The 13,056-nt window shown below is 42.3% G+C and overlaps 1 protein-coding gene across 2 annotated transcripts in view; it reads left to right on the forward strand.

Annotated features, from left to right (window-relative positions):
• Positions 1–13,056, forward strand: part of Ctnnal1 (catenin alpha like 1) — a 57,075-nt gene that overhangs the window by 36,194 nt on the left and 7,825 nt on the right. For both annotated transcript variants that reach the window (XM_034502097.1, XM_076934944.1), the window contains exons 9-12: positions 1,152–1,310; positions 2,653–2,745; positions 4,276–4,426; positions 8,158–8,195. In XM_034502097.1, coding sequence (XP_034357988.1) covers positions 1,152–1,310; positions 2,653–2,745; positions 4,276–4,426; positions 8,158–8,195 — 441 coding nt within the window. The remainder of the gene's footprint in view (positions 1–1,151; positions 1,311–2,652; positions 2,746–4,275; positions 4,427–8,157; positions 8,196–13,056) is intronic.

Here is a 13,056-nt window from a genome sequence, read left to right on the forward strand (position 1 = left end):
AGCACACCCAGTGTTCCCTCCTGAGGGCCGCCACTGGCTCTGGCTTGTCCAGGTCTTACAGCAGTCCTGTTATGACATAGGTCTTTAATAAGATTTTACCTAATGCCACATTGGCTCTCACTATGATGCTTTTTCAGAAATGAATTAAAATGATATTTATTTATTGAAAAAGGGTTCTTTATTTAATGTGTATAAGTATGCTGTCACTGTCTTCAGACACACCAGAAGAGAACATCAGATCCCATTACAGATGGTTGTCAGCCACCATGTGGTTGCTCGGAATTGAACTCAGGACAAAACTGCAAGAGCAGTCAGTGCTCTTAACCTCTGAGCCATCTCTCCAGCCCCCTAAAATGATATTTTTAAATGCTAGAACTTAGACTGAGGCCTGTATACACACTGTTGAGTTGTTCACCCTAACTGTCACCCTTTGTTTTTGTTTTCTTTATTTATTCAGTACTGGTGATTGAGTCCAGGCCTTGACTGAGCTGTACTACTGTGCCCTAAGACCTGCTTGATGATTTAGGCCTCTATTAGATAGGCCTTATAGTAGTCTGAAGACTAAAAGTTTGTTTTTTTTTTAACATTGAAATTTAATTTTTTAAGATGTCTGTGGCTGTTTTGCCTTCATGTATATCTAGACACTAAGTGTATGCTTAGTGCTCAAAGAGGCCAGAAGAGGGTGTCAGCTCCCCTGGGACTGAATTTACAGGTGGTTGTATGCTCCCATGTGGCTGCTGGGAATTAAACCCGGAACCTCTAGAAGAGCAGACGGCCCTTTTCACAGCTGATCTGTCTCTCCAGACCTTGAGCAGTAAGCTCTTAATTCTGTCCCACTTCTCACCGTCTTTGTCGACAGCAGAAGCATGTTCAACAGGGAGAGAAGCACTGTGGGAGAGGCTTGGCTGGCAGAGTGAAAAGTCTCCACTTCCTCTCCACTAAGTGGCCAGGGATGGTTCTCCACACACCCTGCTGTTGGGAGGACTTACATGCTTCCCAGTGCCCTGGGCCTTCTCCTGTGACGACAGGGGCTGCTCTACCTCAGCACTTTGAGGGTTCTCTTCTCTAGTTATTGAGGCTCTTCTCGGGTGCTGGGTCATGAACATTTTTGTCTCCTTTCCTGCTCTGATGCCTTTCACTGTCTTCTTCAGCTTCATTGTACAGCCATGCAGCTGGCAGCTGACCTGTTAAAATTCCATGCTGATCACGTGGTTTTAAAAGCATTAAAAGTTACTGGAGTAGAAGGAAATTTGGAAGCTTTGGCAGAGTATGCCTGTAAACTCTCTGAGCAGAAAGAACAACTTGTTGAGGTGAGTAATACATTTGCTTATTAAACAGATTGTGGTTCACAATATGATAGAAAAATTATGGAGAGAATAATAGCACATGTTTTTGACTAACCTACCTATCTGAGCCTTGCCCTCTCTTCTCTTTGGAGTCTGTAAGGTATAACATATGTCTACCCTATTCTGACAATAGTTTAGCCTCTAAAACAAAACAATAAAATGTACTAGAACCATAAAATACATTTTTAAGTACTATTTTCTTTGTCTTCTCAGACTGGACTCTGGGGTGCAGTGGAGTAATGCTGTTTCTGTTTGAGTCTGAAGCCAGGATGCCAGGACAAGTGTTTAGCAGGAGAGTTGAGCTCAGTGTTGCAGACAGTTGTGGGTGAACCAGTGATAACAGAGCCAGGGCAAGTTAATGGGGGAGGCAGAACCTGAAAGTCTGTGCACTAGGTGTTGATGGCCCAGGGTGACCCAGTAAACATGTAAGGAAAGAACTTTGCTTTCCTTTCCACTGGCCATGCAGGAAGAGACAGTGAAACACACTGGGCCTGGCTTGAGCTTCTGAGACTTCAAAGCCCACCCCCAGAGACACACTTCCTCCAACAAGGCCACCCCTACTCCAACAAGGCCACACCTTCCAATGGTGCCAGTCTGTATGAGCCTATGGGGCCACTTCATTCCAACTTCCACATAGTATATACAAATATAGTTCATATTATCATATAGCCTGCTTAACAATCCTAAAGGTCCTCTCCTTTACTTGTCTACACAGCAGCCTGGAAACCTCTGGGGGACATTCTCAAAGTGACTATTTATTTCCTTTACTTAATAGATTTGCTTCTGCTCTTTGTAGAAACCAAATATTATGGCTGTAGAGAAACTAACTTCAGGAAACTATAACAAACTTTTAAAACTGTAAAACAAAATCAAAACGTTTCCTTTTTAAGTCTCATGATGATGTTTACTAATTTCCTCTAAAGGAGGCTTTCTGCTTCTTCATAACCAGCCTACCTAACCAGTGCTATCTCAGAGAAGAAAGGTGTGCACATATATTGATCCTGAGAAGTCTCAGCCCTGAGAGAACAGTAGCTTGTGATACCAGGCAGTTTAGCAGCGGGACTCCAGAGGCAGCTGCAGCAACTGCACATGCTAAGCTAGACCTCTCAAAGGTTCCCTGTGGCTCTCACGTCTGCTGCCCACCTTGTCTTGGTCACATAGGAAGTGGAGACAGTACACTCTGCCCATGCTTGTTCCTGCTTTGGCCTTCAGTCATGTACAAATTCATTCTTAAGTTTGTAAATGTAAGAATCATTTGGGAAGGATGAGGGTGCAGAAAGTGACCTGTAGAAATGTTTTCTTACAGACATGTCGATTGTTGCGGCACGTATCTGGCACAGAACCCCTTGAGATAACATGCATACATGCAGAGGAGACATTTCAGGTGACTGGCCAACAGGTATGGAAATGGCATGTTCTTTTCTTTTTATTGTGTGCCATTTGACTGTGTAGTAGACTATGAGGAAGCAAGCAGAAAGGTTTGCATCAGTGGAGGTCAGATCTGCTGAGAGGAAGAAGGACACTGGAAGTTGGTTGGTAATGTACTGGAACATGGCTGACATTCCATTGGATTATTTGGTTTTCCTGCCAAACTGAAATTGGCACATTTCACTGAAATGCTAGACTATATCCATTTTAAATGAAGCTGTTTATAATGCAGGTCACTTTAATAAGCTTGCAAAGGAAGATATCAGTATGTAACAAGCCACAAAATACAGTTCAGTTTATTAATTCCTAAGAATATTGATTTACAAAACAAAACTGGGCCAGCTAAATGGCTCAGTGCGTAAAGGCGACTGCTGAGCAGCCAATATCATCCCCAGGACCCACATGGTGGGAACAGAGAACCCACCTGCTGGGGGACCTCCAACCTCCACATATATATACACCAACTTCTAAACACACACACACACACTCACACAGAACCAACCTGCTGGGTGTCCTCCAACCTCCACATACACACCAACCTACATACACACACACACAGAACCTACCTGCTGGGTGTCCTCCAACCTCCACATACACACCAACCTACATACACATACACACACACACACACACACACACACACACACACACACAGAGAACCTACCTGCTGGGTGTCCTCCAACCTCCACATATATATACACCAACTTCTAAACACACACACACACACACACACACACACACACACACACACACACACACACACACACACACACAAGAACCAACCTGCTGGGTGTCCTCCAACCTCCACAGATACACCAACCTCCAACCACACACACACACACACACAAGAACCAACCTGCTGGATGTCCTCAAACCTCCACAGACACACCAACCCACACACACACACACACACACACACACACACACACACACACACACACATGAGCCTGCTGGGTGTCCTCCAACCTCCACAGACACACCAATCTACACACACACACACACACACACACACACACACACACAAGAACCAACCTGCTGGGTGTCCTCAAACCTCCACAGACACACCAACCTCCAAACACACACACACACACACACACACACACACACACACACAAGAACCAACCTGCTGGGTGTCCTCCAACCTCCACAGACACACCAACCTCCAACCACACACATACACACACACACACACACACACACACACACACACACACACGCACGCACGCACCTATGCGCGCATGCAAGCACGCACATGCACACATGAGTAAATAAAAACATACAAACAAAAACCATGGTTCTGGTCATGCTAGTTTTTGAACAAGATTCTATTAGATGCAGAATAACTATCTCAAGTTAGGCAGATAACACATTAAGCTATTAAAATACTGACTGATAGCCTGAAGAGGCAATGTGAAAATTCATCAGTAAGGACTTAATGTCCAGGATGATTCCTAGGGCTGAGATTTTAAAGCTCACACGCATGCTTCCGGTGCCTATTTAGATCATCTCTGCTGCTGAAACACTGACATTGCATCCGTCTAGCAAAATCGCTAAGGAAAACCTGGATGTGTTTTGTGAAGCTTGGGAATCTCAGATTAGTGACATGGCGACACTGCTGAGGGAAATCAGTGATGTGTTTGAAGGAAGACGGGGTGAGAAACCATCCATTTGTTGACGCATATTACTGCAGCTTTTAGTTATGTATGTGTTTATGGATATATACATAATATAACTGTATTAGTGCTTTGTTTTGTTTTCAATGTCAAGATTTGGATACAAAATTAACTAATTTTTTATAGCCCAGATGGGTTATTTTTGTAATAAAATGTCTCCCATAGAAATAATGACAAAATTATTGTTTTGTTCTTATCTTTTATTCTTATATTGATTAATATCTATAAAATTTATTAGACTTGTGGATATCTAAATTGGCATTTCCTACTAAAATCAAGCCAGCTTTTTGTTTCTTTTGCATTTTTAAAAATTTTAGTACAAAACTCTTGTACGATACAGAAAGTCTCATTTTTAGTTATATTTATTTCATAATGAAATGAATGTAATTATTTGACTTTTGAAATGCCTTCCTTCTGCTTGGGTGGAATCTCTTTCCTTGATGACTGCATAAACTTGAGATATTGCCTGTGGTGGGTAAGTTCATTGGCATTTGTACACATGTAAAGGGGCCTGTAGGGTGTACGGGAAGGCATTGTTATACTTATGTCAGTGTCAACTGGCAATTTTTTTATTGCCTATCATCCTCTGTCTTATGATTTATGTTTATGTGTCTGTTTCTATGTATAGATTTTTCCTTTGGATGGTTTCCATTAGTGTTAAGGTGTTAAAAATAAAATGTTATTTAATATCATAACATTAAATTAAATATTTTATTAGAGATGAGTATTTAAATATTTAATATTAAAAATAGGATAAATGTTGACTTAAAAATTAGGGTATGCTATATCCCTAACTCTCTTTCCATGTCCCTGAGCCAGCAAGTGACCTTCATCTGAATGTAGAGTGAGTCTCCGTTCCTCTCCTAATGCTGATCCCTTGACTGAGGGCCTGAGCTGCCTTTCTCTGTGTGTCTGGGATCCTCACAGGCCATGGTGTTTGACCAACACTGTAATCTGTCTTTTCTCTCTTTTATTTGCCTAAAAAAAGAAGTTAGAACAACCTTTTCTCTCTTATGCTGGGCCAAACGTCCAGTGGAAATTAGAATGTTAAAAGGACTCAGCGGATGCACAGACCTCTGTGTATGTAGGGTGACAGACAGTCAGAGGCAACTACAGCAGTGCAGCCATATAGACTGCAGCTGCTGTCTGTTAGGAGTTTACTGTGCTGGCTCTGATGGTAAGTGCCACAAGTGCATTTTATCACATTTAATCTTCTTAGTAATGCACGCAGCAGAGAACATCTTTGGAGTTTATTAATGGTGAAGTAGAAGTTTAGAAAAGTTAGTATGTTAGTGCCCACACTGAGGGTGGAGCGCGAGCTGAGTGACGCCAGGAGTGACATCTTCTCAGCCTCTCACACTTGTTAGTCAGGCAGGTAAACTACCCTGGCTCTAATGGAGCCTACTGGGAATGAGTGAGCTCTGACAAATGCTCACAAGTCTGTTTCAGTCTCTCTCTCCAAATCCATTTCAGAAGGTTGTTGAGATCTACGTCATAGGCAGGAGCCTGGATCCTTGTTTTAGTTTTCTGCTTGGTAGCTGAGGGTAGGCTGTCTTCCTGGAAGAGATAATGGAATATAACTATCTGTTAAGAATGGAGTCCTACATATATTACCTGGCCCTTTGAGTTGCCCTTTCTTTGGACACCATGCTTGCAATGCGTTTTAGGTTTGTTTTTGTGTTTGTTTGTTTGTCTCTTGTACTATTATGTGACTTTGGGTAAGTCCTTTCACTTTGTTTCCAAAATATCATCATTTCATAGGCTGGGATGTAGCTTACTCGGTAGACTGTTTGCCTAGGATGCAGGACACCCTGGGTTCCAACCCCAAACATTGCATAAGTTTGTGATGGTGCCTGCTTGTAAATCCAGTGCTCAGGAGACAGAAGCAGGAGGATCAGGGGCCAGGGTCATCCTGGGCTACATGGGAGTTGAAGGTCACCTGAGCTACATGAGGCTCTGTCTTAAAAGTAATGTTATCACTTCAATCTAAAATCAGTATTGTACTGTAGCTCAGTACACCCCATTTTTGTTGAAAAGAAGGTGTCTGTTAGCCCAGCTGGTGTGCTCACAGGACCTCCAAGCCTGATGGCCAAGTGGGAGGATTCCTACAAGTTCCCACAAGTGTCCCTTAACCTCTGAGTGCATATACCCATGCATGTACACTCACATGTAGAGAAAGAGAGAAAGAAAGAAAGGAAGAAAGAAAAAAAGGAAGAAAAAAAAGGAAGAAAGAGAGAAAGAAAGAAAGAAAGAAAGAAAGAGAAAGAAAGGAAGGAAGGAAGGAAGGAAGAGAGAGAGAGAGAGAGAGAGAGAGAGAGAGAGAGAGAGAGAGAGAGAAGCAGCAGTTACTGCTGGGCTGTAGTTTAGGTATGTGGTCCATGCTTTGTGCAAGGCCCTGGGTTTATCCCCCAATACACAAGGAAGAACAACAAATCAAAAACAATGAAAAACCTCAGCTATTGCTTTTCAAATCTTCATTTCTTTTCTTTTCTTTTCTTTTTTTTTTTGGTTTTTCGAGACAAGGTTTCTCTGTATAGCCTGGGCTGTCCTGGAACTCACTTTGTAGACCAGGCTGGCCTCGAACTCAGAAATCCTCCTGCCTCTGCCTCCCAAGTGCTAGGATTAAAGGCGTGCGCCACCACCGCCCGGCTTATTTTATTTTCTTACCACTACAATACTTATTAAATACTGATGGTCACTAAATGTCTGAGGGTTTCTATTGCTGTGCTAAATACTGTTTCCAAAAGTAACTTATATCAAATTTACCAAAAAAATCCAACTAGGACACTCAAATAATTGGCTTTTGCTTTTTCACCACTAAAATGTTAATGCTAAGCTGGTTTGGAGATCATGGAGTTTGAGGCCGGCCTGGTCTACAAAGCAAGTCCCAGGACTGCCAAGGATGTTATACAAAGAAATCCTGTTTTGAAAAGCCTATTAATAATAATAATAATAATAACAATAATAATAACAACAACAACAATAATAATAATAATAATAAGTTAATGCTATGTGTATTTGGAAAGTAGCAGCATGGGTGAAAGTGGCTTTCTAATTTTGATTCTATATGCTATTTGTTTTGTTTTTTAAAATTTATTTTATAAATCTTATCTTAAATTCACAGACTAGTTTTAGAAAACAAAATCACTATCTATAGTAAACTGATCTGCAGGCCAGAAAGATGACAGATAGAGCAGGAGTGAATTGGACCTTGCAGGCTGCCTGCCTTCCCTGTAATCAACTTCATGTTACTCACAGCCCCCAACCTGTGTGCTTTACTTCCTTCTCCTGTCATGTCCACTGGGGTTGTCCTTTCCCCAAGTAAGAGGATTGTATGGTAGTTGGAGATGATGGGGTTTGGCATATGGAGGAAGGGAAGAACTGGTGCAAGGATCCTGGTTTGGAGTGCTAGGCTGCTGTAAGGGCCACTCTGTGAGGCTGCCTGGAAATGGAAGTCACTCTCAATGACATATTTTCCTTTTCGTTTTCCCTTTACTTGGGGGTGAGCTCTGGCGTTGTAGGTGACTTAGAGATGCAGGTGTTCAAAGTGTTCGTGTCTGCAAACCAAGTTATGCTGTCATATCCGAGTCACATATAATTGACAGTCTAGATTATCACAACTAATGTAACCTTGTTTGCTATTGTAAAAGTTAAATGTGATTAATAAAACTATCAGTAGAAAGTTTTTAAGTGGTGTATGTTATTTGTAGGAGAGAAGTATGACCATCTTTCACTTCCAAAGCCCATGGTAAGTACAGGAGCTCAGGACGCTTCAAACGCCTGTCTTCTGAAGTTAAATTATGCTCATTTGCCTATGCTATACCCTCCCTCAGCAACAGGGAACACTTAGGAGAGTGTAAGCCCACTATTCAGAGTTACTTCTCTGGGCAACAGCCTACATGTGACCTGTACTCTTAATATTTGTGTTCAGTTTTGGGGGTTCAGAGAATAATGGAATGTGTGAAGTGGCAAGTGGCTTTATTTTCCATATTTTTGCTTTAATTCACAAAGTAGTGTCACAATTATTTTCTGAATATTAACACATTTATTGCCAGACTTTGTAGCCCACATCTTTAATCCTAGAATTTGGGAGCAGAGGCAGACAGGTCTCTATGAATTAAAGGGCAACCTGGTCAAAATACTAGTTCAAGCTAGATAGTGAGACCCTGACTTTAAAAAACAAAGTTTGTATGTTTTACCGAGGCAAAAACATGCTCATGAGAAAGAGAGTAAAGAGTAATAAACTAGCTGGACAGTGGCATGAAGGCCTCTTTTAGGAAGGAACTAAAGTCTCGATAGCCTTCTAACATCCTGTTACCCATGAAACCTTTTGGTGGCCTCAGCAATTCATTTGTAGACAACGTTATGGCATTTATAATTACGGATATAATACAGGCTCAGTTATCACAAAGACTAGTGTTTTAAAGCAGTCAAGTGCCCTGATACCTAGGCTTGTGAAGTTTGTGTAGGAAACAACTAACAAATAAAACCTGGCTGTATGTGGGTCCCTTGTTCTGGAGGGTGTCCCACGACAATCTCCCGGCTGGGGACGGGGTGAGAGCAGAGAGGGTTCACTACTGTCTCTGCCACTGCTTCCACCCGCATCTCCACTGTCCGCCAGTCTCCGGCCTGGTCTGGTGCGCACCAGGCCCGGCTAAAGGACACAGAGTGGGAGCAGGAGGGGAGATTGCCTGCCCCCGCTGCTGTCACTGACCGGTCTCTCCCAGGTCCTGCACCTGTCTCTCTGAGCTGAGCTGGTCCAGGCCTGGGCTGGGCCGATAAGAAGGTGCGACAGAAACTCTCTAACACCAGGATGATTCTCGAACACCTTTTACTTCCCTTGAATAGAGCCCTTATATACAGTTTCAGGGTGGGTTAGGGTTTGGCAGGAGATAACGCCTATTGGCTTGGTCTGAGAGCTTGGAGATACCTCATCTACATGTGGGAGAGCCTGAGGCACTGTTCCTCATGACTGATGGCAATAGACCTCTCTGTGGGAGGAGTTGTTGGAGGGCTGAAGCTAAATGAAGAGAACCAGGGCCTGGGAGCAGAGCTGAACTCTTGCCATCCAATAAGGTTCCGGGGTTCCAAGCTCATGCTCAACCAAGCACCCAGCTGCTTCTCACAGCCCACCGCCCCACAGCTGTAGAAGTAGGTAGGTAGGTTCTCAGAGAGAAGAAATCATGGTGGCTGATGAGAGAGGGAAAAGCTTAAGACTGCACCCAGCAGGAGGTTATAGCCATTTCCAGAGTCACTAAGGGGGATCACTCTGGTGTGCAATTATATACAGACAGATACACTGGGTCATCAAATGCCCCTGATCAGTTCCTGTTGGCTTGGTGTCGTACTGTGTGCTGGGTGGTAAAGGTGCTGAATGATGAACAAGTTGAAAAATACTTTATGTGCTGCAGATTTCTGTTGCCTAGAACTGTCCGGTCCAAATTTGATAATAAAAAAAAAATGTGTGATTCATTTCATCAGTGAAAAAGACAGAACAGTCTTTCAGGCTCATACTTAATTAAAAATTTAAGTAGCTGTGCAAAAGAAAAAGAGCTTTGTGAAGTTGATTTTGTATCATAGTTTATTCCTAGTGTGTCCCAAGCTTTACTTTACCACGTGGCATGGGGTGTGGGAAACTTTAACATCCTAACCAGACCGCCTGGACACATTGTGGCTAACAGCTGCTATATTAGATAGTACATATTTAATCTTATATAAAAAGAAAATAAAGAGAGATTAATAATTATTAGTAGTAACTGGTGGTGAGGGCATGGTGAGTATCCAAACAGTACAGTAACAGGAGTAGCAAGAGTATCAGGAGTAACTAACAGGAGTCAAGAGTATCAAGAGTAAGAAGCTAGACAGTGAAACTTTCATGTCAGGTAACAGTACTGGCAGCAGGAATGTGTTTTATCTAACTTTCCCATTTTCATCCACCTCGAATCCAATAAATGACAATAGTTAATATCCTGCTATATTTAATCAAATAAAGATAGATTGATTGTTTTAAATGCTGTGTGTTGGGCCTCTTATAAAACAGTTTTGGGTAAGAAAAGACTTCATACAGCAGCAAGGTCACACCTGGAAGCCTGAGGTAGGAGGATCACGAATTTGATGTCAACCTGTAAGACAGATTCTTCAAACAAGACAAAACAAACAGCAACAACAAAACAAGAAAGGGAGGTGCTCCTGCTGTGGGGGAGTGCTCCTGCTGTGAGGGAGTGCTCCTGCTGTGGGGGAGTGCTCCTGCTGTGGGTAACTGCTGAAGCACTTGCCTCCTTACACAGGCCCAAGCTCTATCTTCAATACATTGGGTTGAATGGAAGGAAGATTTTATTGAACTCAGTGGGCCCTCTGATCTTTAGTAACATAATTTCAAAATATAAACCACTTCCTTAGTTGAATGTATCACAGCTAACTATATTTTTAGAGAACTGTAGCTCCTTTTTCAGAGAGTAAACTTTTTTTACTCCTTTTTCAGAGAGTAAACTCCTTTTTCAGAGAGGCTTGTGCTATTTATATTTGGAAATCTTCAGCTTTATATAACAGAACTGCATTTCCAAATAGTGTCCACTAGATGGCAAGCTTGATCACATTTTTGTTTTTGTTTTTACATTTATTCATTTTTCTGGGCAGGGGGTGGTGTGGTGTGAGCATGTGCCGTGGTGGTAGATATGTGCAGGCCAGAAGACATCTGAAGGAGTTGGTTCTCTCCTCCCACTGTGTGGGTCCTGAGGACCAGGCTTAGGCTGTCAGGCCTGGTAGCAAGGGCCCCTCTACCCACTGAGCTTGGTCACTGCCCCATGGCTGTACTTTAAAGATGACTTGTTTACCTTTCTATAGTTCCCCTTAACATTCATTAAGTACTTTTGCAATTCAACTTGTAAAAATAAAAATCATGTAACACAGTAGTTTATATAAGAAAGATAGGGAATGAAGTCTAAATAAAACCTAGAAGCATTGAGAAGATACTGAGTTTGCTTCACATATGCTTTGTGGTCTGCTAGACCATGGAAGGAAATAAAGACCATGTGACTCCCAGGGGAAGTTGGCTTAGTTCTCATGAGCACAGGCTTGTGCTTGTGTGTGTTCCTGCGTGTGTATAGATAGCATCAAAGTCTCTCTGTGCAAACTTACTCTCTGTCCTTCTATGCTCCTGTCTTCAGTAGTAAATATCACTAGGTTTGTGTTCAGATGTAAGGAAGACATGGACAGAAGGTAAACATTATGGCAGTTTTGTTCTATAGAAAGCCTGGTGACAGACACTGGTCAGAAGTAACAGTACCTACTCATAGTAAGGCAAACAAAAGGAGAGCCAGACCTACTTGCTTGTGTTGTGTGTGTGTGTGTGTATGTGTGCACGCATGTGTGAGTGTGTTTGTGTGTATTCTTCTCGCTCATGTTATGTATGCTTCTTGCTTGTGTATGTGTACATACTCCTGGCTTATGTATATATTTACATAAATCAGGAAGCTGTCACTTCACAGTGGGACATGTTCTGGGAAATCTGTCGTAGGTGATTTTATCATTGTGGGAGCATCTCAGGAGTACTTGGTATAACCTAAAATGACCATGGTCTCCATAGGTGATGTGTTTGGTTTTTCTTCAGACAAGGGCTCACGTGTCACAGGCTGGCCTTGTAGTAGAGGACGCTCTTGGATGTCTTGAATTATTTTTTTAGATTTATATGTATGAGTGTTTTGCCTGTTTGTATGAATGTGCACCGTGAGTGTTCTTGGTGTCTATGGAGGCCAGAGGAAGGCATTGGATTCCCTGGAGCCAGAGTTGCCATCCAGGTTCTGGAACTGACTCAGCTTCTACAAGAGTTGCAAGTGCTCTTAACCACTGAGCCATCTCTTAGCTCCTAGATGACATAGTTTTATGGGGACACCATTGTAAATTTGGCCATTTGCTGATCAAAATGTTATCTGGCATATGACCCTCTCCTCTCCCTTTCTCCCTGTCTCAAACATGCACAGACATGCATGTACAGATGGACACAACTTATACATGTTTACTTACACATGTTGAGTGACATTATACTTTGAATTTTGATCTTTTTTCAAGCTTGCCCTAAATGCTATGATCCCCTTTCACAGTGCTGGGCAGTGTCAGAGTGTGTCAGCTTCCAGGGAGATATGAGGAGAGGAACAGAAACAAACGATGCTATATAATGTACTATGCTGATAGGTTAGCTGTTCTAAATGTGCACACACACACACACACACACACACACACACACACACACACACACTACCAGGGAAAGATTGAACTGAGAGTTTTACACACATAGCAAGGAAGTGTTCTGATTTTATTTGTAGCTTTTAAATGCATTTAAAAATTTAATATATTTTCAACTTATGTGCTTATCAGTATGTATTCCATTGTTAAACTGAGGGGTATCTGTATATATACTTGAAAAGGTTGGTGATAAGGGATACATGGATGGCTTAGTGGTTAAGTGCATTGGCTGCTGTTATGCTGGACCTGAGTTCAATTCCTAGCCACTACACTCCAGCTGTAACTCCAGCTCCATGGGATCTGATACTCTTTTCTAGCCTCTAAGGGCAGTAGGCATGCCCACCGCACACAAGACCATTCATGCAAGC

Source organism: Arvicanthis niloticus, chromosome 5 (assembly GCF_011762505.2).
Source record: "Arvicanthis niloticus isolate mArvNil1 chromosome 5, mArvNil1.pat.X, whole genome shotgun sequence".
Classification (NCBI taxonomy): domain Eukaryota; kingdom Metazoa; phylum Chordata; class Mammalia; order Rodentia; family Muridae; genus Arvicanthis; species Arvicanthis niloticus.